This window comes from Thunnus albacares, chromosome 22 (genome assembly GCF_914725855.1).
Source record: "Thunnus albacares chromosome 22, fThuAlb1.1, whole genome shotgun sequence".
NCBI classification, from domain to species: Eukaryota; Metazoa; Chordata; class Actinopteri; order Scombriformes; family Scombridae; genus Thunnus; species Thunnus albacares.
Genome location: NC_058127.1, coordinates 26,020,366 through 26,047,452, shown reverse-complemented (window position 1 = coordinate 26,047,452; position 27,087 = coordinate 26,020,366). Strand labels below are relative to the sequence as shown.

The 27,087-nt window shown below is 40.1% G+C and overlaps 3 protein-coding genes across 15 annotated transcripts in view; all 3 read right to left on the bottom strand.

Moving 5' to 3' along the window:
* Positions 1-10,108, bottom strand: part of ehbp1l1a (EH domain binding protein 1-like 1a) — a 62,425-nt gene extending 52,317 nt beyond the window's left edge. For 5 of the 12 annotated variants that reach the window (XM_044341216.1, XM_044341222.1, XM_044341218.1 and 2 more), the window contains exon 1: positions 1,330-1,657. In XM_044341216.1, the coding sequence (XP_044197151.1) occupies positions 1,330-1,433 (104 nt within the window). In that variant the 5' untranslated portion in view covers positions 1,434-1,657. Of the gene's footprint in view, positions 1-1,329; positions 1,665-10,041 lie in introns of those variants that run through there. The other 7 variants (XM_044341221.1, XM_044341223.1, XM_044341217.1 and 4 more) reach the window with 6 other exon arrangements.
* Positions 10,109-12,276: 2,168 nt separating this feature from the next.
* On the bottom strand, positions 12,277-15,970 carry kcnk7 (potassium channel, subfamily K, member 7). The gene is made up of 3 exons (XM_044340984.1): positions 15,360-15,970; positions 14,374-14,769; positions 12,277-12,551 (listed from the first exon to the last, which is right to left on the bottom strand). Exons 1-3 carry the CDS (start codon positions 15,694-15,696, stop codon positions 12,277-12,279), a joined length of 1,008 nt encoding a protein of 335 aa, XP_044196919.1. The 5' UTR covers positions 15,697-15,970.
* An 837-nt stretch (positions 15,971-16,807) lies between these two features.
* On the bottom strand, positions 16,808-25,246 carry taf6l (TAF6-like RNA polymerase II, p300/CBP-associated factor (PCAF)-associated factor). Of its 2 annotated transcripts, none has more exons than XM_044341249.1 (12): positions 25,121-25,246; positions 24,357-24,517; positions 24,101-24,187; positions 23,864-24,014; positions 23,687-23,737; positions 21,546-21,640; positions 21,374-21,448; positions 21,037-21,257; positions 20,664-20,796; positions 20,200-20,328; positions 19,099-19,595; positions 16,808-18,989 (listed from the first exon to the last, which is right to left on the bottom strand). In XM_044341249.1, the coding sequence occupies exons 2-12, from the start codon at positions 24,501-24,503 to the stop codon at positions 18,650-18,652; spliced, it is 1,926 nt and encodes a 641-aa protein (XP_044197184.1). In that variant the 5' UTR covers positions 24,504-24,517; positions 25,121-25,246; the 3' UTR covers positions 16,808-18,649. The 2 variants fall into 2 exon arrangements, with proteins under 2 accessions (XP_044197184.1, XP_044197185.1); XM_044341250.1 differs by having other exon boundaries at positions 24,357-24,514.
* Positions 25,247-27,087: the final 1,841 nt, after the last annotated feature.

Below are 27,087 nucleotides of genomic sequence, written 5' to 3'. Positions count from 1 at the left end.
ACAGTTGTTGCTAATTAGTTTTCATTAATCGATTAATAAGCACCATTGGATTACCATTTCGGCAAGGCCGGTAACTGCCTCAGTTCCTCTAAGAGCCCTAGGTTCACTGTGTGTCAGTTAATTGTACCTGCTTTGATTAATTGCAATTTTGTTTTTTTTTGTATATGTTTTTGTACCACGAAAGGTAGTTAAAGGGGCCCAGTGTCAAAATCTAGTTTTAATTTTATTTTAGTTTCTACTGTGCTCATGGTGCATACATCTGATTAATCACATAAAAAAATAAATAAATTGAGTAGTACCCCAGAATAGGACAACTGCGGGGTACAAAACAAAAAGTTTTGTAGGACTATGAGGGGGGGGGCAGTGTTGGATACAGACCTGGTGGTGCTGATGGTGTGAATGAACACATCCATCCTTCACCTGTCACTACCTGTCCTTCCAGAGATTATCACTCTTTCCTACAACCAGGTTAGCTTTCAGCATGACTGCAGGATGCCATATCAGCTACATAATGCTCAATATCAAAAAGCAGACGCGGAAGTGATGGGGCGTGCCCTCACCGCAGAAATACACATCACTCATTATCAAGCATTGTCACCATATTTTGATTTTTAAAAAATTACATATCAGGCTCAATAGTGAACATAAGAAGTTAAATTGCAGATGAAACATTGTCCTCTGACTAGCAAGATCCTGTCCCCCCCCCCCCCCCCCCCCCCCCCCCCCCCTCTTTCCCTCTCCCCTTCTTCAACCCAAGGCAGATGGCCGCCCACCTAGAGCCCGGTTCTGCTCGCGGTTTCTTCCCGTTAAAGGGGAGTTTTTTCCTTGCTGCTGTCACCAAGTGCTGCTCATGGAGGAATGTTGGGTCTGTAAATTAAAGAGCTCGGTCTAGACCTGCTCTATTTGAAAAATACCCTGAGATAACTTCTGTTATGAGTTGGCGCTATATAAATAAAACAGACTTGTTTGACTTAACAGCACTTCATTTCAAAACACCCAACTTTTAGAAAATATTTATGGTGTTCGCTTCCGCCCATTTGTGTATGGTGGCGAATAGTAATTATGATGGAATAACAAAGATAATAGCTCAAACTTTATTGACCTAGATATGCTGAACACGGTCAAAGTGATCCCTCAATGCAGCTTTTTTTCTGTGGCGTACATGAAGAAAAAAATGTTAATATTTCTAAATGGAGTTTGGCATTATTCTCTTGCCGTAAAAGATAAGGCTGTCAGTCCCTTTTACTAGGATAGAACACATTAGGATGGCACTGCCAAAGGACAGGCAACAGCTATCCACTATATTAGCTAGTTATTAGTGTTACTTACCATTTATTTGTGCATTCTATCATCAGTTCTTGAAAGGAAGCAGCAAACTGGAACTTGGACGCTTTCTTTCCGACCCGCTGGAGCCGCTTCCATACCGAAGTCATGGTCGGGCTTGTCAAATCTCACAGACGCGGTGAACCGACATTAATATGAAGGAAATATGTATCCTCGCTCCTGTCCCTCCGCTGGGACCTCACCGGTGGAAGTGGACTGAAGAGCTCCACCTGCTCCGCTGACAGCTCCTCTCTGGCAATGTATGAACCCACTTTTCAGCGTCTCCACCCTCATAGTCCTCCTCACGCAGCCTGCAAAACAAACACACGCCTCTAGTCAGAGGTGGCGTCAAGTTCACCACGATATACCGGAACACGCAAGACTTTCACTTTCAAATAAATCCCTCGTCTCGTCACAAACAGCCCCGACATGACTTTGATCCATCAGGTCCAATGAAATTTGGAAAGTCTAGAAGAGACGTATCATTAGATTGTTTTTATAACATTCATGTGTGGGGAGGCAACGGGAAGTCAGCTGGTTCAGTCTATAAATATTTTGGATTTGTTAAATTTAATTTACCCACATGAATATTTATACTTCCATGAAACAAAATGCTGGAGAGAAATGCTGAAGTTTTACGTTTATAAGGTCTATTTAGATTGTAAATTTAAAGATACAGAGCCCAAAATAACGGAAGCAACTTGAAGTGACCGCCATACATATCTTATTGGCTGTAGAATGAAATTAGAAATTACAATCACAGTTATTTCATTTGAAAACTATAATAATGAGAAACATATCGTCAAAAGTGAAAGATTGGACGATTTACACTTTTGAAGGTCCTCACTTCCTGTTTCACCATAGTTTATTGCGGCTAGTTTGACGCAATAGGGATGATTATGAAGCAATATAGCATGCTTTACAAGTCACACCTACAGTGACTTCATATTCTGCAGGGTAATCTAATAATATGATGTTGTTACATGTGATGCTCTAGCTGAAGTCACCAACGCTTAGAAGTAATAACAGTAATTCTACAATAGACATAAAAAAGATACAACAGAAATTTCACAGTCAAAACTGATGGCAGTAATACAGCAGTGATAGTGACTCTGTTGAGAACCTCTGGGCACTGTAACTCAGTACAAGAATACTATAACAATATCAAGCCTAATGCTATTGGAGATAAAATTCAATAATGTTCAGTAAGGCTACTTAGCTGAAAGCCACAGGCCGCTGTAAGTCCCTAAGAGAATATTACAGGGTTTTTTCATTAGGGCTAGGTTACACAGACATCATTTGCTTATATATACTCATAAATAATTGAAGTAAACAACAAATGCAGGCCTAAGAGGAGCCAAACGATGAGTGAGTTCTCACGAAGCGGTGTTGAGGGATATTATCAAGGACTGAATATAAAATGCAAATTACCTGTTTGTCTCTCAGGGGAAAGTTTTCCCTGTTATGAGTCCCCCTCAGCTGGAGGGACTTTTCCAGTTTAGCCCTGAGTCTATTTATAATCTGTCGTTGACACATGGAGCAGCTGAGAATATGATGTAGCCTCTGAGAACATACACATAAACACTCTGTTCACACTCTGATTAAAGTGCATTCAAAGATCATTTATATTTTGATTTCATACAGTGTCATTATTGTGTTTTACAAATATATCAAGTGTATTCATTGAATTACAAAACTAGGCCTTCCTCTGATGCAAAGTATATTTACTTACTGACATAATACTCCTGCCAAATGACCTGATTTGAGATATTTTTTATTGGAGTCCATAAGTAACAAGTCCACTAACGTGCTTGCATCCGCTTTGAAAAAAACCTGCATTCATTGTTTTTTTGTTTTTGTTTTTTTTTTTTGGGGGGGGGGGGGGGGGGGCACAGGGGGGAGGGCAACAAGCTGTAAACACAACATCTGATATATTATCACCTCATTAAGTTGATATGGGGAAAGCATATAATGAAAAGCATACAATGCAATATTTACACATCCAACAGGCATTTATTAGCATTCATTTGGAGTCATGGTTGTGTCACCCTGATGAATGTAGACAACACTGACTTTCCTTTTAGCTCTGGTTTGGTCTCCATCAACTCCTTTGCAGCTGCTAATGCTCCATTCGTTCCCTGCTAACTTTGTCTGTCTGCTGTCTGGTGCTGGTAGTGTACAGGTTTATCAGAGTTTTTTCACTGAAAACTGCTGTCTGCTGCTGCTGGAGACAGCATTATGAGAGCAATGAGTCTGAAAAAAAAGTCCTAGAACCAAAATAATTAGCTTAAAGATGCGAAGTACCTCTGGAGCTGAGGGAAACCAAATGTCCTTTGGTAACCTTTCTGTTATTTCTAGTGTAATCAGTTATAGTCATGTTATTTCCAAAATTTGTTAATTGAAGTTAATTAATAGATTTAGAAGTATTTTGGATGGTGATCAGTTTACACAGGTCATATGGTCAAATTCACACAGCATTATCTAAGGAAAATTTACAAAGTTAACAACAATTATACATATGAAAACAGGTAAGAGATTACTGGGGACTGTTCTTAAAAAGCAGATGATTTTCTAGTTTGAAGTAAGAATTAACACCGATACAAAAAGTTTTGTTACTTTTTACTTAAATTCAGCATTTGATACAATTGACCAGTATTCTTATAATGGTCTGGAGACTTGAATGTGTTCTTATCTGGTTCCCGCACATTCAATACATTACAGGGAGTAATGTTTACATTAGTCTCAGAGAGCATGCATCCCAGAAATATGACTTTTGTTTAGCAGCTGCATAAGGAAGCTGTCTGGGTCCCCTGCTTTTCTCACTACATATGCTGATATTATCAAACAACACAATAATCATTCATTTCCACAGCAACAGTGGTAGTATACAACTAAGCTGTATGAATGTCAAGCCACATGACACTCCCTGTCTGGAGTCTGCAAACAATAAATCAGTGAATACATTTTTCTTTACTAAATAAACTACACACAAATACTTGAAATATCATGAAATACAACAAGAATTGCAAAGAATGATCAAATATAAAGAATTCAAACAAAATAAATAGTTAAGTCATAAAAATGTGAGCTTGTTCAGGTGGGTTTTTAAAAGCTTTCTAAAATGTGGCACAGACTCAGCTGATCTGATAATGAGGGAGAGTTTGTTGCAGTGTTGGACCTACAACAGTAAAGGCACAATCACTCTTTGTCGCATTGACTGTGGAATTTGTAAAGACATTTGGTTTCCAGCAAGTCTTGCAGAATTAGGTGTTATAAGAGAGCCACTTTAACCCAGTTAGCACTGAAGGGATATGTTCTCTGTGTTTCGTGATTTTTGGAGAGTTTGGCAATATGCTTGATGACTGAACAAGAATCTTAATGTTACGATTGAAGTTGAGGTTTGGATCAAAAAAAAGTTACAAGCCATCCAGTTGATGGTAGCAAGGCAGCAGTGTAGGAAGTCCAGACTTTAAAAACTTAAGGGATTGAATGAAACATACAACAGAGTGTCATCAGCATAATAATACAACCACATCACCAGACAACAACATTGTCACTGGGCAACCAAACCAAGTGGTTTTTGTGCCTAAACTTAACCAGACCTTAATCACAGCAATGTCATACCATAAAACGTAATTATTTTTAAACAGTGATTTGTAACAGTTTTGGAAAGCACAGACAAATTATGTTGTCCTGCCAATTACTGCCAATACAAGCAGCATATTAGAAAATGCTCCCATGGTCATTCTGGAGTGCAAGGTCAAACAACCTATTTGGTTGTTTAATTTGGAGGAGTTGTTGGTGATTTGATATACCCTGACACACTATACTGCCATCCACCACTCCTAAATCAACACCGTTATTTTCTGCCTTTGTACATGAATGACACACTACTTCCTGCATTGGCATTGAATGTACATCATGAGGAATCATCCAATACGGATGTAATTCCAAGGGTACTGGGCTCCCCAAAGGTAGGACACAATTTTGAACTGACAAGTAATCAAAGGGTAGCAAATACAAACTGAATACAATTGAAAAGAGTATCAATCATGACAAAAACACTGGGGAAGAAACAAAGGTACCAATAGCTAGTACATTAGTGTGATACCAGACCTTGAATGGTTTTGTTATTACATTTGATAAAAAAAAACTTGCAGTCTCACATGGTCTCAGTACATGCTGTCCTAGTCTCCATCTGTTGCTAAGAGATGGGTCCAAGTCCCAGGCCAGTCCCTGGTGTTTCCATTATGGGACTGAACCTCCCCTGTCAGTGTCCCTCGATCCTCCCAGTCTCCCAGCAGGCACACTGGGAAACAGCTGCATTTGGGTGGGTAAAAATACAGCAAGAATGAAGGAAGAGCGGAGGGGAGTCTCCACATGTGGGAATAACAGTTTTTTAAAGTTGGTGTTTTGCCAACGATCTACTGTGGTGAGGTTATGTTTATCTGACAAACTATTCCGGGAATTGCATTTCCTAGTTCCTCTGGTTCAGTGACAACACTTAATTTGGAAAAAAATGGAGGGTGTCACATTAAAGAGGGGTTTTCCTGCATATAGAAAGCTATTGGTCAATAAAAATAACCCTCAATTACACACATACCAGAAAAGCAAAGTGCCTCCAGAATGTCAACATTTCAGGAACTACAAAGCTTGTGTGATTTGCATCAGAGGAAGGCCTAATTTTGTAATTCAATGAATACACTTGATATATTTGTAAAACACAATAATATGTCTGATGAGCTTTTTAAGGTTTTAATGGTGTGTTGTAACTATGATGTAAACCCTCTCCTAAACAATCAACTTCCTGTCTGCAGGCCACCCACCAGTTGGTGCGTATCCTGTTTTGGAGGTCAGGGCATTGCAATGAGATTGAGTGTTTTTTGACCAAAGTTCACGGCCAGTCGTGTCATCTATGTTTAAAAATAATATACAGGCCAGTCAAGGTTGTCCACCTCTGATATAGTGAAGTGTAATTCATTATATAACTGATCAATATTACAGTGGTTTTCTACAGAATGCCTTAACCTAAATAATTAACTTTATATATATTTTATACAAGTGAGCAATCATGTCTTTCTCCTCCTCTTCCTAGGTTTTTGTATTTGCTTTTTACATATATGTGCATACAAAAGTGATACAAAAGTTCAGCCATCTGCAATTTCACTTAAAAAAATAGATTCCACCAAAGGCTCTGGACACACAGGAGGGAATGTCATGCAGAGCAACTGTTTGCCCCAGAGAGCTGAGGATGGCAAACAAAGGGACACTTTTGTGTGGTTGACAAGATGAAATAGTGAGTGGAAGCTTTGCAGACAGGACAGATGGGTCTGTCACATTTTGCAACACACAAGACAAAAATGAACCAAACATTGCAATAACACGTAAAAATCAGTGCTGACATATTCTTCATAAGGCCTCTTTAAGTTCATGTGTCTAAACAAGCTGAATATATTTTTTTGCAGGGTGAGGACATCCAGTACACGGCCTTCATAATACAGTGAGGGACTGTACATTCAGTTATAACACACCGATTTGTGTGTTTTTCTATGTTTTTTAAGGAAATAGTTCAATATTTTGGGAGATACCCTTATTTGCTTTTTTTTGAAAGTGAGATAAGAAGATGATATCAGTCTCATGTCTCTGTGTTAAGTACAGAGCTGGCATTGTGGTTAGTCTAGCTAAGCATAAAGACTGGGAGGCAAGGGGAACACAAACGAGACACAACATGTTAATTGTTGAGCTTTAGAGATGTTGGTAGGAGTATTTTAAAAGTGTGGAAAGAGTCAGGCTGGTTGTTTCCCCCTGCTTCCAGTCTTTATGCTAAACTAGGCTAACCATGTCCTGACTCTAGCTCTGTTCTGCATACATAGACATTAGAGTGGTATCCATCTGAACACCTCACTCTTGGACACAAAGAAAATGAGTGTATTTTCCAACCGCATTCCTTAAAGTTTCAACCATGGCTAACAGGACTCAGGGTGACAGATTCAGACATGAGATTGATTTCCATCTTCTCACCTCATTCTCAGAAAGAAAGCAAATAAATGAATTTCCTAAAATGTTCAATAATTTCTTTTGATTTTTTTTTTAAATTATTACTTCTGATTATTTTAAAATTTTACAGTTTTGGGACAAATAAATAGATACATAAATATAGAAATGATGTGCCTGAGCACATCATGCAGGGAGATCAAATTTACAAGTTACAGTTAGGTTAACAAATTAATTATTGATATTTTTTAAATAATCAGAAATTGATTACAACAATTACAGTACAACTGCAATTTCAAACTCTGCTGTTCTATAAGAGCTCATTATACCACCTGAGAGAATAAAATATTTTCTTTAAATGAACATGACACATCAGATTCTTTCTAGGTAAGGAAGAACATGTGCTTGAAGTTTACCACTGGTGGAGTAATCAGATCCCTGCAGGCATCATACCCCACAGTTTTATATATGACCTTTGTAAATATAGCCTGGTTAAGCCAAACACCTGTTTGCTGTCTGTCAGAAGCAGAGCAGATGACAGGCAGCAAGAGCATAGGCCAACATATTAATAAGGTCACAGAACACCATCCCTGCAGCCATGATGCAACAGTACAGTCGCATGTATGACCTTTGACTATACTATGGAGTGATATGCCTATAGAATAGCATACATTATTTGGCTACTTGGTGTCAGAAGATCACAATAAGCTAAAAATCGTGTGTATTTGATAAATTGTGGCCTCTAAAACTTGATATGGTAAATGTGCAACAAGCAACTCTTGTTGCCTGTTTACACATCCAGCAGGCAAGTAACATCATCATTAGCTGTCTTTTGGATGGATACGAGTCCAATATTTACTCTCCTTTTTTACTCAGCTCTTGTCTCCACCAGTTCCTCAGTAAAACATATGGCTCTTTAGCTACTAAATAAATAAATAAATAAACCTGCTTTTCACTGAGAACAGCTGCCTGCTGCAGTTATACACTAGGTTGAGTGCTGAGAACAGAAAAGCAGAAAACAGTAAGGTGAAACTGAAACAGTGAAGCTGTGGCATGCAAAACCAAAACAATCAGCTAAAAGAAGCTATAAATAACTAAACGAAGCTATAAGTCTCTGTATAACAGAGAGGAAGTGCAGAGTTGGTGATAATCCTCTGTGAGTTAGTCATTATTTGTGACCCATTTCACAATCAATACAGTCATTTGATCTATCATTAATATTAAATGTATTGATTAGTACAGCTTCATTTATTTTATTTGCCTAACTTTAACCATTCATTAACTATATTGTCCTTGTCATACACAAATATTGCTGGTTTATTTTTTTTCTTTTAACAATAAACTGCAAGTAGCACCTTTGACATTACACACAGTCATCTGATCCATTGCTCATATAAAAATATTGAGTAGTGCAGCTTTAAAGTTAGCATCAATAGTAATAGCAGTCGCAGCAGCTGGAGGCTAACAGTGACAGTTATTGTGTTTGGGTTAGTTGTGTCCAGCAGCTTTAAGCAACAGTTCACTTCCCTTGAGACAACTGCTGTTTGATTATGTGACCTGGTAAGCAAACGCTTTGATTCTTTGTGTTAGATGTAGTCTTGGAGGCAGCTCTGAGGACAACTGTTGGCTGTGGTATTTAACACAGTGTTCGACCGAGCTCTGAGCAGGCTCATGTGTCAAGTGACCAGCCATCACAAGGCTGTCATGACCATCAGTCATGTCTGTGTCTCTGCTGTACCACAGTGTTGTAAACTGATGACTGGAGGAAGAAGACAAAGAAGGCACTCACCAGTGACTCAGCTGAAAACACACCAGCAAAACAAATTATATGCCAAGATTTCCTGCTTTCTGACCACAACGACTTCATATGTAGCTTTGTTGTCATGTAAACACCTACTACTGTTGCTTAAGTAACAGTTTTAGTGTTTGTTACTTTTACTTTGGGTTTTCACATTTTTTAAACGCTGACAAGTAACTGACATTTAATGCCTCAAGACACATTTAGCATATCTTTGCATAAAGTGTGTGTGTGTGTGTGTGTGTGTGTGTGTGTTGCATGGCAGGGACAAGAGCTGGCAGTGCTGGTCACAAGCTCAGTTTCATGGCGGCTCCCTCCATAGTCCTCTGTGCCTTGTACAAACACAGCCATAGTAGAAGAAGACAAAACAAGCCTCTGTTCATGATCCAAGTAAAGCAGTCTGCACCTTCATTTAGATGGTTAATTAAAGGGGCATTCACTCCGAATGTACTGTCCCCAAACACAGAATCTATGGAGTGTGAGTGATGTCAATACATCAAATATCAACTCAAAACTTTTTCCCCCACATTTTTATCTGTTATGAAAACATTGTACTTACCAAGGTAAGTACAACTTACTTGGAGGTAAAACCATAAGTAAGCACATCTGATATGCTGCTAATTATCAATTATTTCACAGGAAAATGGTGGGCAAAACTACGGTAAGTATATTAGGTCAAATTTGAACAGTTTGGGTAACATTTTTAACATTCACCTTCATTTTCTTTTCCAAATACATTTAGCTAACTTGAGTGTTTGTTTGCAACCTGTCTGATCATCTCACTGCTTCCCAACATTATCGAGTTGCACTCTAATGTTTGGAGTAACATTACAGTCCAATCATGAGTTTTTAAAACTGAGAAAGAGGGAAAGAAAAATAGTAACAATAATGAAAATAACTAAATAGATACATAAGTCATTACTCACAGCGGACAGGCTTCCTCCACGATGGTCTGGGGGAAGTCCACTGTGGAAAGTTGGGACCAGCCCCCTCCCAGGGGTCAGAGCATAGCCCAATGCAAGGACACAACAATAGAGAGAGAGAGAGAGAGAGAGAGAGAGAGAGAGAGAGAGAGAGAGAGAGAGAGAGAGAGAGAGAGAGAGAGAGAGAGAGAGAGAGAGAGAGAGAGAGAAAGAAACAAAAAAGAAAACAGCCTGAGGACCTTACTAGTCCTTCCAAGCTGCACTGGTCTTTGCTGCCTGCCAATATAAATGCATGCATACATGTACATGTATGAATATTTCTTTTTTTTCCCCTTTCTTGTTTTTCTTTCTCTCTCCCTCTCTCGTTTTTACTCTACTTTCTCATTCTTTCTCTTTCTGTCCTTTTTCCTCCCTGTGCCCATACATACCCATACATTCTTTCCAATTGACACAAGTATCACTCCGACCCATCTTTACTGATTTAACAATTGTTTTGCATCACTGTGTCTGCTCTCTGTTCTTGTCTGTACATTTAGTTATATCTATATTGGTTCAGTTTGTGCCACCTTTTTTTGTTATGTCACATTATTTAAATAATGTAATTAAATAGATTTAATATAAATAAAGAAAGTTGTCTGATAAGGCTCTTTAGGGTGAGGCTCTGTATTTGCAGGGATATTCCACACCTCTTCTTATCTGTACAAACCACACTCAGACTTAAGAAGCCACTGACAGTGAGATACAGTGTGAAAGACATTCAGGAGCTTTAACCTGCCATTTATAGACATTGATATCATATAAAATAATCTAGTGATGGTTGGTGTCAAACCATGCTGTCTGTCTCCCCCCCAGACCTGCACTGTAGCGCTGCTGTAATTAGCTGTGACACCTTGTGGTCACTTATGTACATTACATGTTCATCTAGTTTAACCTACAACATCTGGAGTTACTTTCAGTGGTTAAACCATGAGCAACAGGCAAGGTCAGTGTTAAAAAAGGGGTGGCCTATATCACAACTACCAGAGTTGGTTCCATGTTTAAATAAATAATTATAAATAGTATCTAGTTATCAAGTTTAATGACTTAATTGTGTCACATAGGAAGCAGGAAGTGTACACATTTTTCTTAGGTTAGGTTAAAGTACTTCCAGTTCCTTAGAGTTACATGTCATAACTATAGCAGCACAACTGACTTAAGATACTTGAGACACATTTAGGTTGTTTTAAGCACTTTGTGTGCTGTAGAAAAAAAAGAACACATACTTTGGGTACAGCAAAACAGAAAAATAAAGTTGCTGGCCATTTTCTCACACACAGGGTACCTCGCCTCAAAGTTTCCAAGCAGGGATTTCTACAGGTTCACCAAGTTAAATTTAAGACTTTTAAAGACTGTTAATACCACATAAAATGTTATTTACCATGTTTCACCATCATACCATCCAAAGAATGAAAGTATGATGGAAAACCAGTAGGACTATATGGCCTACATATATTTAGTATTATATCACATGTTTTTCAGTACTTCTACATCCCAGCAGTACTGTATATAACAAGAATTCCTATTAATATAATAATGTCAGTGTTTGCTGCAGGTATGACTCCACACAAAAGGAGGAAATAAGTTGCTGCAGCACAATCCACTGCTGAAACAATCCCACTTTCAGTTTATAGGTGTGTAGCCTCTCCTGACAGCCTGCAATCAGATCAAAACATTTTATAACTATCACTGCCTATGACAGGCAAGAGAAAATATTAAACATCAAGAAAAATCCTTTTTTAATACCTTTTTAAGGCCTTTTTGAGGAAGCTAATTCAGTCCTTTTTAAGACTTTCCAATAGCCTGCACAGTACAGATAATCAATCCAGTGTTCTTGTGTGCTATTAAACAGTTTAGTCTCATTTTACCGTGAGTGAATGTTGTTTATCTCATACTGTATGTTATAGTTAAACTGTGCTGGTTAAATATTTCCAAGCCCAGCTGCTTATATCATTGTGTTGCACTCATGAGCTCCATCATGATGTTTAAAGACTAAATATGGACATCGTGAATAGGAAACATTTCAGTCTTGCAGCTGTGCAGCTTTACTGGAACTGAACTTGAATTATGACTGAACTTCACAGCTTACTCCAGAGGAATGTGATAATATTGAAGTGCAGTGCATTAAGTATTTGAATATTCAAACATGTAAGAGTCGGGTTGTGGAGGTGTTGTGGACAGGTTGGTGTCTAGTTGTGCATCTCAGGTGGTTTGGAGAGTTGAGGGTGTGGATCTCTGGGGATCTGAACAAGGGGTCATCAGTTCTAAGGGAGTGGAGGAGATGGTACAGATAGACGAGAAGTACTGAGGCTCCTCTTCACAATTTTCTTCGCTCAGTGTCAGTTCGTTGAGATTGACACCTTCCAGCTCTGCATACTGCACACCAGCGAAGAGCCTGATCACCGCACGGACCTGGGGAACCTGCAGGAGAGTCTCCTTGAAGGTGATGAGCACCACCAGGCCCACCAGCAGGTAACCTGTGGAGAGAGGAGGACAAGATTTGGTATGGTTTGGTGATTCTGGTATTAACAAGATGTAATTTAGTCTCAATATCACAGAAAATTTACAAAATATATATTGAAACAGTTAAAGGGGAAGTCAATTGATTTTTAACATCAGTGTGTGCTCCAGGTGTTGGAGCATATATACACTATATATATATACAGTATATTATATATACTACATATATATAAAAAAGTAATATAAAGCAGCGTCGGCTGGGGCTGAAGACTACAAGTTTGAAAACGAAACAAATCTGGGAGTGTGGAGTTAGAAAGAAGTGAGGTTAGCAGACCTCTGTAGCTCCTCATCTCTGCTGGAGGCTAGCAGCTCCAGGCTACATTAGCCGCTACTAGCATAACACACCACAATCTCCAGCCAAACTGTACCAGGTTTTGACAAGGAAGAAGAATGTGTAGAAACTGTCCATCATGCATCTGACAGTGTTGCAGTATATAAGTGCAATACTCCTTTAAATTAATATATAAAATTATATGAAAACAGTAGCTTTTTTGTCACAACTGTCTTAGCTTGGTGGGTTGTGTAGGGAGAAGTTTACTAAAATCCGGACTTTCATGTAATTCACTTGAGTCCATCTCATTTGTGGTAATGTTTCTGTCTTACAGTCACATCTAAATGATAACATGAAGCTAAAAAAAGTCTTTGCTGTGATTTCTCTGTTAAAGTTGCATTAATATGTTTGTTGCCACACTAGGTCAGGCCTCCACAACAAGCAAAACATCCACACACATCAGACATATTATGGCCTTGTATTGTATTGTTCCAGTGAACATGTTAGCAAACAGTTGCCTATTTATACATCCAGCAGACACAGAGCGACATTAGCATTCATTTGGAGTCATGCTTGTATCCACCTGATGAATGTGAGTCCAATATTCACTCTCATTTTAACGATCGGTTATATATATCTGTCTCTTCAGCTGCTAAATACTCCACTGTGTTCATCACCTAGTCTCTAACTCTGTCTGTCTGCTGTTTGGTGCTGAGCAGGTATTGGGTTTATCAGAAAACAGATGCTGCTCCTGCTGGAAACAAGGGTAGTAGTTGTGAAGTGAACCACAACACTGTGGGCTGTAAAGCCAAAACAATGAGCTAAAAGAGGCTAAAAAAGTGCCACAGAGTTGAGGGGAACTGCAGAGTCGGTGATAAATCTTTTCAGGTTTACCAGTATGAGTGACACCTTTCATATCACACATAGGAATTGAATTCATTGTTAATATAAAAAAGACAATGCAGCCTTAAAGTCAAACATAAACACCAGCTTGGATTTATTGGTAATCACAGGGCATCAGAGAAAAAAAAAATAGAAAAGGTACCATTATTCAGAGGATCCAGTCCTTGAATTGGGACATAGATGAATAGTCCCTCTGGTTGTCTGGGAAACTTCCCCCACAACCACAGCACAATCACCTGTCCCAGTGGGAGATCCCTCTATGACCTGATTTCTTCCATTCTCTCTCTAAAAACACAGCTTTTCTTTTTAAACATAAGCACATGCTGGTCTATTTACTTTTCACCATCCTCTATATGTTGGGAATATGTCACTAGTTTCAGCATTTCTTTCTAATTGAATTAAATTTAGAAGCAAACATTTCTCAAGAGAGCAGGTGAATGCTGTTGCCTTCTTTTAACTCACTTCACAAAGCCTTGAACTGAAATATCTCTGTTCAGTGTGTTACTTCCATTATAACAGTATAATAAACATAATAGCATGCATACTATAAAGGCTGTCTAGGCACATACACCTGCATCACTAGTCACTGACATCATTCCACTTACATGTGGTGAGGAGATTGAGTGTCTCCTTGGCCGCTGGGCTCCAGCTTCTCCCCACAGAGTTTCCTCCCTGACCAACGGTGCTCAGAATGAGAAAGCAGAAGAAGAGAGCGTCCAGGAAGCTCCACTCCGGCTCCACCACACACACCAGGAGAGCGGGGAGAAGGAAAAGGAGGGATACCACCAGCACTGAGAGGAGGCTGGCGTGGATGATGGTGGCCCGGGTGTAGGGCAGGGCCCAGTGAGTGTGTAGATGGTGCACAGGGGCGTCGGTGAGGACGGGGAGGAGGAGGTTGGAGAGGAGGGTGAGGAGGAACAGGGTGAGGGGGATCCCCAGGGTGCAGTAGAAGATACAGAAGAGCTTGGCTTCATCTGATTTGGGAGTGTAAGAGTCAGAACCTGAGGAAGAAGAGAGGAAGAGGTCTGCAGGAGGACGTGGAACCACTGAGGAGTTTGACAAACACATGACAGTCCCCTACAAATGCACTAAACTAACCTTTTAATCAGCGAGCTTTACAGGTGTTGTAGGTGTATTTCTGAACTTTGGACAGAGTCAGGCTAGCTGTTTCCCTCTGTTTCCAGTCTTTATGCTAAGCTAGGCTAACCACATCCACAGACATCCTTTAAGTGCAGTGCTTGAGTTTCTTAGTTACTTTCCACCACTGCTAACAGACGTTGGGGTGGAAATGTTTAAAGTTTTATTTACTCTTATCAACTACCGTTTTACCAAAGAGAACTAAGGCCGCATACAATATACTTAATGGTTTTCTATTTTGTATCTTTGTACATCTGAGTTTTGGACTGTTGATCAGACGTAGCCTTGAGTTCTGGTAAAGTGTGATTAACATTATCACAATTTTCTGGCATTTTCTAGACAAAAACAATAAATCAGTGAATCTGGAAAATAATGACAGATTAACTGATAATGAAAGTAATTGTTATATGCAGCCCTGTTTCATTCATTTAGACATTTCCGCACTGTATCTCACCCATGGTGGTCAGAGTAACAATCACAAAGTAGAGCGACGAGGTGAAGTCGTAGTCGCTCTCGTCAGCATCAGCCTTCAGAACGGCTACATCACTCTGGTGAGCAGAGAGAACTTTCTCCAGCAGCTCACTCAGCCTGCGCTCCTGCACGCAGGGGTTCTCCTGCAGGAAGAGGCGACGCAGCTCCTCCACCTCCACTCTCAGCTCCTTCTCCACCGGCATCTCCACCGCTGTGAACACCAGACCTCCCAGCACGACAAAGAGGATGTAGCTGAGAAGCAGGAAGGTAAACGCATTGATCTGGCACAACAGCCCCAGTGAAGACATGAGCTGGGCCATTGTTGGTTCTGGCTGCTGTGTTAGTGAGCAGACTGCAACCAGACACTTAGAGCTGGGCAGCTTTTAAATATTTAGAAAGGTAGAGCAAGTCACAGACACAGAACCAGTCACAGTGATACTGGGTCAGTCAGGCCTTTTTTTTTTAACTCAAAAAACTGTTAAATATATGTTTGACAGAGTATTTTTGATTACCTTGTTATGATTTTTTATTTTTAAATCAGAAAGCTAATTAAAGGGGGCATTTCATTAATAGTTTGTTTTTTTAAAAATTCAACTATAATGGAATTCTGGAAAAGATCAGCTGAACGAAGAAGAATGGAAGCAAGTCTAAATATTAGAGGGGATTTGCATGGAAATTATATACAAGATTTTTTTATAACTCCAAATGTACAAATTAACATATCAATGGATGGAGAAAATGTGGTGAGACAAAGGTAAATCACTCGCACATTTTCTTTTTTTGTCCCATTTTAAAATTGGACATTCAGTCATAGCGGGTATCATGAGTTTTTACAAAATGAAAAAACAATAACCCCAATATATATATTCTTAGAAAATCACCACCAGAGCTAATGCAGGAAACGAACCACGAGTCCTGAAGCAAATGACTAGGAAATGGCTAAAACCATAAAGTCCATCAGTTCAAATATGGAAAGTAATGATACAGGAAATCTCATCAGTGCTCATCGTCTCTCTTGTATAAAGACGTTGGTTTTAGTGGATGAGATATGAGGCCATCAATTAACTTATGAAATAACTTAAACTCAGCCTAACAAAATCATTTTACTAAAGGACAGAAGCAGATCTTGTGAAAACAAATACAGTTGTAAACACAGTCTCTCTAGGATATGGAACATAAAACAATATTTTCAGCAAACATAAATGCATAGTTATTTTTTATGTTATAAATTGAAAAAAAATAAAAACATCATTGTTGCATGTGCAAAAGTTTGGGCACCCATCCTAGAGGAAGAGGAAGATTTGTCAAGGGGTGCCCAAACTTACACATATCACCGGGTGTATAAAAATAATGGCAAGGGCATGAAAATATACTGGACATTTTGTGGGTGTACTGAATTATGAATTAATTGCAATAAAAGTAGGAAAAAGCTACAACTGTGAGATCTTTATTTTTTGGAAAACATCAGCTATGTACAAGACATCAAACTTTCTTACACATATACAGAAGAAGTAAACACCGACCTCTGCAGGTATTCAGTCTCAGAGCTGAGAGAGAAATAATCCTTCCATCACCTCTCTTCTCATTTTCTTCTCCTCTGACATCAGCTGTCTCCTGTGTGTGGGATCCTCTTCATAACAATTGTGTTGCTATATATATATATATATATATATATAAGGCCAGTGTTGATCTTAACAGTCAGTATGGTTCACCTCTCATTACATATTCATCCACTGTAGAATTCACCAAAATATTACAACAGTTGAGAAAGCCTCTAAGCTAATTATGAGTCTAGTGCTCAAACGATTATATGACTAATGATCGACAGAAAATTGTCACTTTTGACAGTAAACAAATAAAACATGCCAAATATGTATAATTGCAAAGTAGCAAATATCATATATGAGTATTTGCTGCTTTTCACAGTTCACATCATAGTGAAGTCAACATGTTTGGGTTTTGGACTGTAAATTTAACTGTTTCAATATGACCGTTGCGATGGGCAGTTTTCACCATTTTCTGCACTAAATGATTAAATATGAATGTAAATAAGTGTTTTTGCAACTCTAAGTGGTATTTCAATATTAGTATTATTATTTTATTACTTAAATTGATGTATGAGGCAGGAGTAGGACTGGGTGTGCAGGGGATATAAAATGGGAAGACGACAAAATTTAGTCTAAACTTTAAAGGGGACCTGTTATGCTCATTTACAGCTCTATATTTTTTTTTATTTTTGGACTCCACTAGAGTAGCTTTGCATGATTCACAGTTCAAAAAAACTCCTTGTTTATTTAATACTGGCCCTTTTATGCAGCCACTGTCTCTAACAAGCAGTCTTAGCTCCTGTCTCTAATCTGACTGGCAGGCATTCCGAATGTATCAGAGTCATGTTAAGTTACCGCTGATGCAAACCCTACATTTCCTGATTTATTGCTTCATATTAAAAGCTTTTAAATGACTAAATCAAGGGAGACTTTTATTGTGAAGAACAAACAGTAAGTGAAATGTGAACAGAGGAGTGAACTTGTGCGCTGTGCGTGGAGCAGATGACCATATAAGGAAACCTGTCACAAGCCGACGTTGGCTTGGGCTGAAAGAAAAAAAAACGTTGGAAAACGAGCATTCAGAGCAGTGTGAAACCAGTGCTATTTGCCCACAGGGATTACTTCTACATATGTTTACCTCATTATTTGACACGGCCACTTTTAACATGAACATCCGACATTCTAATATTTATATGACAGAAAATAACGAAAAGCATAATAGGTCCCCTTTAATGTCCGAGAGAGATCAACATCCCAGCACATCTCAAAACTAGATGTGATGTGTTTTTGTTGCCTCTTGTACACAAAAGTATTTTAAACACCAGCGTCACTTTATATTAGAGCCTCTATGTGTGTGTTCGTTTTAATATGATGACAGCATCTTTCAAATGATTGTGATCATAGAAAAATGAGACATTTCTGGTGAAAATGAATGTCCCCAGGTTGAATATGTTGGACTATTGGGGGCATACACTACCATGTACCACATTGTCTGTAAAAAAAATATATCTATTTTTTATTCTACACAGAGGAGTTTATCACAATGTGAACTGATCAGGCCTTTGTTGTTTTTGTTTGTTTCAACCATTAAAAACTGAAAATCCTTGCAATATATCAACATTCTAAGCTGAAAATATGAATACGTGCCTGTAAATGTCTGTAGCAGTGAAAGCCTACTTTGTAGCACTGCAGTCTAAAGCCCACCTCTTGTGCCTGAGACTCTCTTCTAGAGAGGGAGATGGAGGGAGTAGTGGGAACATGCCCAGCGGCGTACAGGTTTGCTCACCCTGCCAATGACAGATAGTTTATGGGCGTAGGCACGTGGTGGGATGGCAGGGAGAGGTGTAGTCGGGGCAAAAGTGGTCTGGAAGGGGCGGCGGCCTTGGCAGCGGCGGCCCATTTGTCTCCCGCCGATGAGGAAGGAGAACGCCGTAGGTCCCGTTTGAGGAGAGGTGAAGCGAGCTTTAGGGAAAACGTCGCGAGACAGACCTGCCGAGCGCTGGCCTGAACGTGAAGAGGAGGATCTGGAGCGCTGCATAGAGGATGAAGAGGAGCGAGCCAGAGACCTGATGGAGAAAAGAAAGAAAGTCAGCGACACTGCAAACATTAACCTGATGGTTTAGTTTTTAAGAACAACAACAAAAAAAAAAAAACACCAGCGAGTTCATGGTCTACCTTCCTGATCCCGTTGCTGCCAGGCTGGGTGGAGGCGGATCAGTGCGAGGACTCCCATCCTGCCTCGGGCTGATGTTGAGGTTTGCTGTCAGCTGTGGCATCTTACGGGTGGTGTCGGGGTTAGAAGCCGGTCCGGCAGGTTCCTTCCTGGCATCGCCGAGCTGTGACAGGGTGCAGGGAGGGAAGCTGCCGAACCCGGGTCCTGTACTAAACCTGACAGCCAGGCTGTCCCCGAAGAAGGAGTAGAGCTCACAGTACATGGCAGGGAGAGGGACGGGGGTCCACTCCTCCCACGGGCAGCCAGCTCCACCGGCCTGAAGGTGGCTGGCGATTCCCAGGGCGGCCTCTGATAGAGGCTCTGGAGGTGGGCTGAGTCCGGGGGAGCTCACCCTGTAACCCATAGCGCCCGCCGTGGAGCCCGGCTGACCGCTGGAGCCTCCTTCTGCTTGCTGAGACAGAGACAGGGCCTTCATCTTCAGCAGGCGCTCCACTGCCACCTGCAGGACACACAGCACAACCTCTTTACACTCTGTACAGCTGACTGACTGTTTGCTTTGGTCAGCAGCTGTTGACCAAATTTCCGTGAAATGTGCTCGGAATATTCATGATCCCAAAAGATGACCATTTTTCCAGTGCCACCCTGAACACAAACTTTTTTTAAGTCCCACTAGTGGTAATGCCTTTCAAATATAGCTGAGTATAAACTCCCTTGAAGCAATGTCATCAAATGTTTAATCCATCTTCTCTCTTTCTTATCAAAGTATAGTGTAGAGAACCTTCAGCTCCCAGCTGGCTGTTGTTCAGTATTAACTACATTTTCACATAAATAAAATGGTATTTTGCTACTAAACTCCTAATGGAAACCATGAAATAGTCCTTCAATTCAGCTCCAGTTTTTCAAATTTTTACTTTCCATCTGCATGGGGAGTGAGACATTTTGAATGAGACAAGGAGGGAGATGGTTCTAGAAAATAAATAAACCACCTCTGCAAAACACCAGAACAGTGACTACCAGTCTGAATGTTGCCACAATGAAGAAAAACAGTGTTGTCTTGCAGTGGATCGCTGTGTGAAAAGACTCTATGTGACCGCAGTACTGACCAGGATAGCTCCGTAGACTTTGTGTCCATCTGCTTTGACCTGCGCGTTGGAAACAGAGTAGTCATCCAGCACGGCCTGCAGGTTAGCCCAGTAGGCAGGAAGGTGTGGGAAGAGCACTCTCTCGACAGCCTGTCGACACACACACACACACACACACACAGGTTAATGCAAAGATTATCAAGGAGAAGTGATAGGAGTGCATTTAAACGAGCAGAAAATACAAGAACATATGATGGTGTACAGAAGACATAGCGGGAAAAAAACATTAACAGTTAAAAATGGAGCCGGTCTCTGCTGTAGATGTTAAGGTTTCCAAACATACTAAATATTTCATGTTGAATTTTGCAGAAATAGTCTCTGACTGTAAAGAAATTCAATCCTTTATGATGATTAAATTGTGCAAATATGGAATATGTGAGGTTTTAGGTTTCAGCTGATAACATGAATGAATTCAGAGGCGGTACCTTCCATCCCAGAGCATGAAGGCCCACCACAGCTCCATAGTGGGAGCAGAGAGGTCTCACAGGGTCCGACAGAACCTTCTGCAGGGACAGCAGGATCTGGTGGTAGAGACCACTCACCAGATCACCATGAGTCCTAGGAAGAAGTCAGAACTCAAATAAACTTCATCCATAATGAATATGCATGTGTTGTAAAATATCAGTGATCTGCTCATTTCATCCTAAAGTTTTTTATTCTTTGGTGTTTCAATGAAATAATAAACCCTATTTGTCAAAAGGATCACAACATTAGTGTCATCTGATTCTAAACTCTGTGTCTGAGCAGCCGTGTGTGTGTGTGTGTGTGTGTGTGTGTGTGTGTGTGTGCGGCGCTCACCAGAAGATGTGGCTGAGCAGCAGGGCTGCGTAGTCTCGGAGGGTCCAGTGGTCGTTGAGCGGGTTGATGGAGGCTGCCAGAGGCTCCAGGATGCAGTACATGACGCTAGAGACCAGGCTGCGCACGTACGAGCCCAGGTACAGGTAGGGGTTCTGGACCAGGCTCTTCACCATGTGGAGGAGTCTGTTGAGCTGCTCCAGGTCGTGGCTGACTGACTTCACCTGGGACAGAAACAACACAGGGATGAAATGCAACCAGATGTGTGGTGTGTGAAAGTAAAAACCCACTAGTAAAATGTTTTGCATGTTGTAGAAGATGTGATGTGTGGGTAGCCTACCCCGCTGATGACGTAAACAAAGTACGGCAGCAGCGCAGCGATTTTGGAGTTGGACTGGAGGTCCAGCAGAGCCACCTGAGATACACACACACACACACACAGCACAGATGTTAACACACACACACCATGCAGCCACACAGCACGCTGGCCTGTATTCAGCCTGCCAGTTTACCTTCATGAGGTGGAGGTCCTCTCCCAGGATGGCCCGCGTGATCTGCTGGTAGTACTTCAACAGGTCATCTGACAGCGACTGCACCGCAGTGGGAACTGTGACGATGCAACAGGTCAGGTCAGACAGCCGAAGTCTGTTTTATCAACAGGTGTCACTCATTTAAACATTATTGCGCGCTTTGGATACAATCAAGGGGATTCAAGGTGAAAATTAGGGCTGCAACTAAAAATTACTAATTAATGGATTAGTTGTTTGGTCTATAAAATGTCAGAAAATGGTGAAAAATGCATATCAATGTTTCCCAAAGTCCAAGATGACTTCCTCAAATGTCTTATTTTATCCACAACCAAAAGATATTCAGTTTACTGTCATAGAGGACTCAAGAAACCAGAGAAGAAGCTGGAATCTGAGAATTTGGATTTTTTTTTTTTCTTAAAAATGATTCAAAACGATTTATCAATTATCAAAATAGCTGGCAATTTATTTAATAGTTGACAAGTAATTGATTAATCGTTGCAGCTCTAGTGACCATAGTCATGTTAAGCTGCAAACCACTTGACCCAGTATCAAGCTTTCAAAGCACAAGTATGCAAGTACGCAAGATGTTTTGAGTCACATGACCAGCCCAGTTACGTCACACTAACATCAGAGAGGTGTTTCGTAATCTGCCACAGTATTTAAAAAAAGTCATAAGACTTTTTTCCCTCTAATTGTCAAGTGGATTTTAAGCAAACTTTTGAAATGTTGCAAAAATGAAAAAAAAGAAAAAAGAAAAAGCGAACTAGGCGCATTTCCATCAACTGGTTTGGAGCGAATAAACTAGGCTACGCTAGGTTTTCATCAGAAGTCGGTGGTATCGTCTATGTTATGCATGGCAAGAGGAAAATGGAGACAGGTCTTCAGGAATTTGTTTCCATTTGGCAAGTTGTCATTGTTCTTTCATGTCAGCTAGTATTGGTTGCTTAGTTGCTACTACCAGCCATGTTTGTGTGTGTTATGGGAATATTCAGGAAGATGCCCACACAGTGGAAACAGCTGATCAGTCATGTGAGTTAAATGTTTGCTACGTCAGAACTTATTCAAAAAAGGTGTTTCAACCTCTCATTTAACACATCAACTGTTTTTTTGAAGAAGACAAAAACCACCTCGAGCTAATGTAAAAACGTTTTTGCGAAACTGAGGAAGTTTTTTTTAAAAAATTTTGCCGTTTCCATCAACCTTTTCTGATGTGATACTTCAAAATGTGCATAAAAATATGTTGATGGAAACACAGCAATAGACTCCGTTTGAAAAAGTGATTAGTTTTTATAATTTGACAAGTTGCAATATGAACCAAATCAAATTTTAAAAAGCATTTGAAATATTCAAATTTAAAGTCTTCCTCCATATTTTGTGTTGCACAGAGTCCTGCCAGCGAATCACCAGCGTGATTGTCAGATTATTAATATATATTCCATTAATAGGCCAACGTTGACCAATGTTCTACTTGAATACATTTGAGAATGTGCACCGGCATGACAAGTTTGAACATCACCTATTGCTTCACAAGTGAGGGAAGCTGTGGGGACAGGTGCAGGTCGGGCGCTGAAACAAAACTGAAGTGGATTCAGAGCAGTCGGCATGTATCAGGTACAAGTCTTGTGACGCTTCAGCCGTCATGTCAACCTACTGGTAAATGAATTTTATGTTCACTCTGCAGTTAGCTAGATAGTTATGTGGCAGTATGTGTTTTATTACAGTAGTTATAGATATGCTTTGGAGTTTCTGACCTCTACTACTGCAGTGGGGCAGTTATTTTATGAGTGAGTCCTCTTTTTGTTGCACAATCACTGGCTTCACACTATTCCACTGATCTACAGGTGGCTGTAACGTGCCAAGAGACGTGGCCATGTGCCAGCAAATGCAGAGAAGAAGAAGAAGACTGCAAGCTAGTAAACATGGACATAAACACTGCAGGGTGTAAAATACATTTGACAAATCAGCTTTTGAAATGTTATATGATGAAGGAAACGCATTCATCACCTTCAGTAGACCTCAATGATGATAGTTAATGGGTATTAACATTAGTTACAATGTTGTGATGAATATATATCATGTTAATGCAAGTCATATGGACATTGCTGTTGCTGTGAAACACTAACCTGCTCCCTGAGGTTCCAGGTTACCTTTTCCATCCAGGTATGACACATTCACTGACAGGACAAGAAAACAGGAGAAACATTAGTAAAAGATACCTCTCTATACAAAGAGCTGAAACATGGGCTTTGAGCATTAAGGATACATCTGTCTGTAGTTTGTGACAGCGTGGTGGGTCATACCTCGTACCATGGTCTCAGCACAGCCCTTGGGAATGTTGGTGGCCAGAGCCAACTCAACCAGGTTGATCTCTCGCTCCTCAGTGAAGAAAAGCTCACCTTCTTTCACTGAGCGGAAAGGCAGAGCATCTTGAGCCCCATAACCACAGATAGCCTGGTGAACACAGGGAGATAAAGATGTGATTTTATTTGACTGGGAGGGACCACTGATAGGAGCATCGAAGTAGAATTTCAAGTCACCTCCACGTTGCTCCAGCGCAGAGCTCTGTTGAAGCCCTCTACTGTCAGCTTCCTCCTCTTGGCGTGTCTCATGAACTGAGAGCTGCTCTGTGTGGTTTCAAAATAAAACACAGACACCTCACCATCAATACTACACATTCACACATCATGATAGTACATATCTGTCCTTTGAGTATGGAACAAGGTGACTGCGGCCTTTCATGTGATACATTTTGGAAAGGGTGTCACTGTAAAGTTTCAACCTGGCAGCACTGACCTGCGTTGCCTCCCTGAGCCGGTAACACACGTCTTCAGCCAGCAGACCGGCCACATCGTCGCCGAGCTCAACGCCTGCACTCTCGGCCATGAGTTTCACGGACTCCCGGGAAATTTCGGCGAAGCGGCGCTCCTCCCGGTCCGCCATGCTCACGGCGACTACTTCAGAAACAGCAAAGAAAAAGCATCTTACATAAACATTTATACTCTAACATCTTCTCACACAAAAAGACAGCATGACTGTAATAACGAGCAATGTGTTAAAGCTACGATTTTATTAAAATTGAGAGGTGCATGGTGGATCAACTGTATCCCGAATTTACCCGAAGACATATTTGATTCGTTAAACATCTTGACTTCTGATATATCCGTTATGTATCAGTGATGACAAGCCAATAAGTCCTAAACTACCATATTTTTGAGTGGGCTTTGGCGAATGTAGCTACCCGGGGCCAGCATGCTAACAAAATACATTCTGGGTTCGGTCTATCAGCTGGAACACACAATTTATAATGGGAAATTTAAGTAGTTATGACGTTAATAAACTATCATTGTGTGGTGCATAAATGTCTGGTTAGTGTTTGCTAGAGAAGAGTATGAAGTTAACGTTAGTTACTGTGAAGTAAACAAATACTAGACTGAGCTATTGTACTTGTAGCTAGCTACAATCACCTAAAGTCAAGAAATAATAGCTAGCTTGCTAAAAATAAATAAATAAATAAAAGGGAGAAAAAGCGAATGCATTCATTTAAAACAACGCTTTACCTTCTTAACTAGATAGGCTGAGTGCTGAATAGCATTAAAATGAGGACGAAAGTTCAGATGAATTTAGCCGCTCTCCCTGTAAGACACTCCATAACAGTGTCAAGTTAGCAAGCAGAGGAAGTGACGAATTTCGTCTACAACCTTCAAAATAAGACGATATTGGTGAGCCGTTCCTTTTATTTGTTTTTTGTTTGTTTGTTTTGTTGTTTGTATGTTTGATTGTATGGTGAAAACAAAATATACTGAACATGACTCTGTGAAAACAGTCTCTTGTATTTAAGTTTTCTATAAACATTATTAATTAAAGTAAATTGTTTGAATCAAAAGTAAAGACTACGTCAAATTGAGTCAAACTACATCCGGTTTAATTGTGCTGTACTTGACCGAGCAGGGCTATACGTTGACGTAATGACGCAGCAGGTCGATAGGAGACACTGATTGGTCGAACACCAGTCAGACACAGACGGACCTCTTCGATGGAAACATGTCAGGGGTCTTTTCAATCATAACCTCCCATAAAAAGAAAAAAGTAAAATACTTGATGTGTTCGATCTGCGCGCGTTTCTATTCTGAGAATGAATCCCAATTTAAAATATATTAAAATGACCGTGGCACCTCATAAAGGATAGGTTCACAATTTTTCAAGTCTGTCTTAAAATAATAGGTTAGTTTTAGTTAATTAGGTGCCCACATAAACAATAATACATGTTTTTAATTCCTCCTGTTCATACTGACCATTAGAAGATTCCTTCTTAATGCATTTACAATGTAAGTGATGGGGGACAAAATCCACAGTCCTCCTGTGCAAAAATGCATTTAAAAGTTTATCTGAAGCTAATATGAAGCCTCAGCATCCAAATTAGTCAAATCAAGTAGATATCTTTCAGCGTTACAGTTACGTTGGAAGATATCTACTTGATTTGACTAATTTGGAACGCTGAAGCATCTTATTATCTTCAGATAACTTTTAAATACATTCTAGCACAAAACAAGGACTCTGGACTTTGTCCTACATCATAATGCAGATTAAGAAAGGATCTTTAAAGTCCAGATGAAATGAAAAATGCCTTTTTAACCTTTTAGATCACATGTCCGGTCATATTGTGCACCTATTTAAGAATGTATGCCAAAAAAATACAATTACTTTGTATTCTTATATCAAAATCCAATCATGTTTGCTTCCTGTAAAACAAACTAGGACATGTGCTTACATAAGCTTGAACCAATTTCAACCAATAATATGACATCCACCCATTAATCAATCTTCAACTTTTAGCAGCACAGAGCTAAGATTCATTATGACATGCCCACTTTTCTGTGTTCAAATCAGATTCCTCACGACGTTATGTCCCACCTGTATCCTGTTTCACTTGGGCGTTAGATACTTATGAAATGCTGTTTCATCTGGACTTTAAATGATTAGTATGAACAGGAGGAATGATTAAAGCAAGCTAAATTTGTTTTAAGGTAAATACTGTATGTGGGCATGAATACTGATTTAAGACTGACTTGAAAAGTTGTGATTGTGCTGCTAAAACCACCTGCTAGCAGGTGTTGGAACCTGGCTGCAGGGATTTGCTCCCATTAATTCTTCCACAGCAAATTGAGAATAGCATTTCTTTATGGAGCTGCTTTGTCATGTTGAAACAGGAAAGGGCCAAGCACAAAGGGTTGCCATAAAAAACATTGTCTACTGTGTTGTGGCATTAAGATTCCCCTTCATTGGAACAAAGAAGCCCCAAACCAAATGTGCACCTCTGGCAGCTGGCTCCTCCAATAGTTTTCCAGAGAATGCATTCCATAAACTAGGTGCTGAGCTTGGCAGTGGCATGTATCAAGGTAAGAGGGCCACACACTAGGCTCCAAAGATATTGTCATTTCAACCACACTTGTCTTTTCCTCAAGACAAGTTGTATAATAGTCATTGGAGCGTACTCGTCTTTTCTGTAAAGCTTCACCCTCATGAA

Excerpts from the sequence above, each read along its gene's own strand:
- kcnk7 (XM_044340984.1), bottom strand. The coding sequence starts at position 15,696 with ATGGCCCAGCTCATGTCTTCACTGGGGCTGTTGTGCCAGATCAATGCG. Across the intron at positions 14,770-15,359 it reads TGTTACTCTGACCACCATGG|GTTCTGACTCTTACACTCCC; the intron begins GTGAGATACAGT and ends CTTCTTCCTCAG. Across the intron at positions 12,552-14,373 it reads ACTCAATCTCCTCACCACAT|GTTACCTGCTGGTGGGCCTG; the intron begins GTAAGTGGAATG and ends CTCTCTCCACAG.
- taf6l (XM_044341249.1), bottom strand. The coding sequence starts at position 24,503 with ATGGCGGACCGGGAGGAGCGCCGCTTCGCCGAAATTTCCCGGGAGTCC. Across the intron at positions 24,015-24,100 it reads TGCGCTGGAGCAACGTGGAG|GCTATCTGTGGTTATGGGGC; the intron begins GTGACTTGAAAT and ends TGTGTTCACCAG. Across the intron at positions 21,258-21,373 it reads TTGTTTACGTCATCAGCGGG|GTGAAGTCAGTCAGCCACGA; the intron begins GTAGGCTACCCA and ends TTTCTGTCCCAG.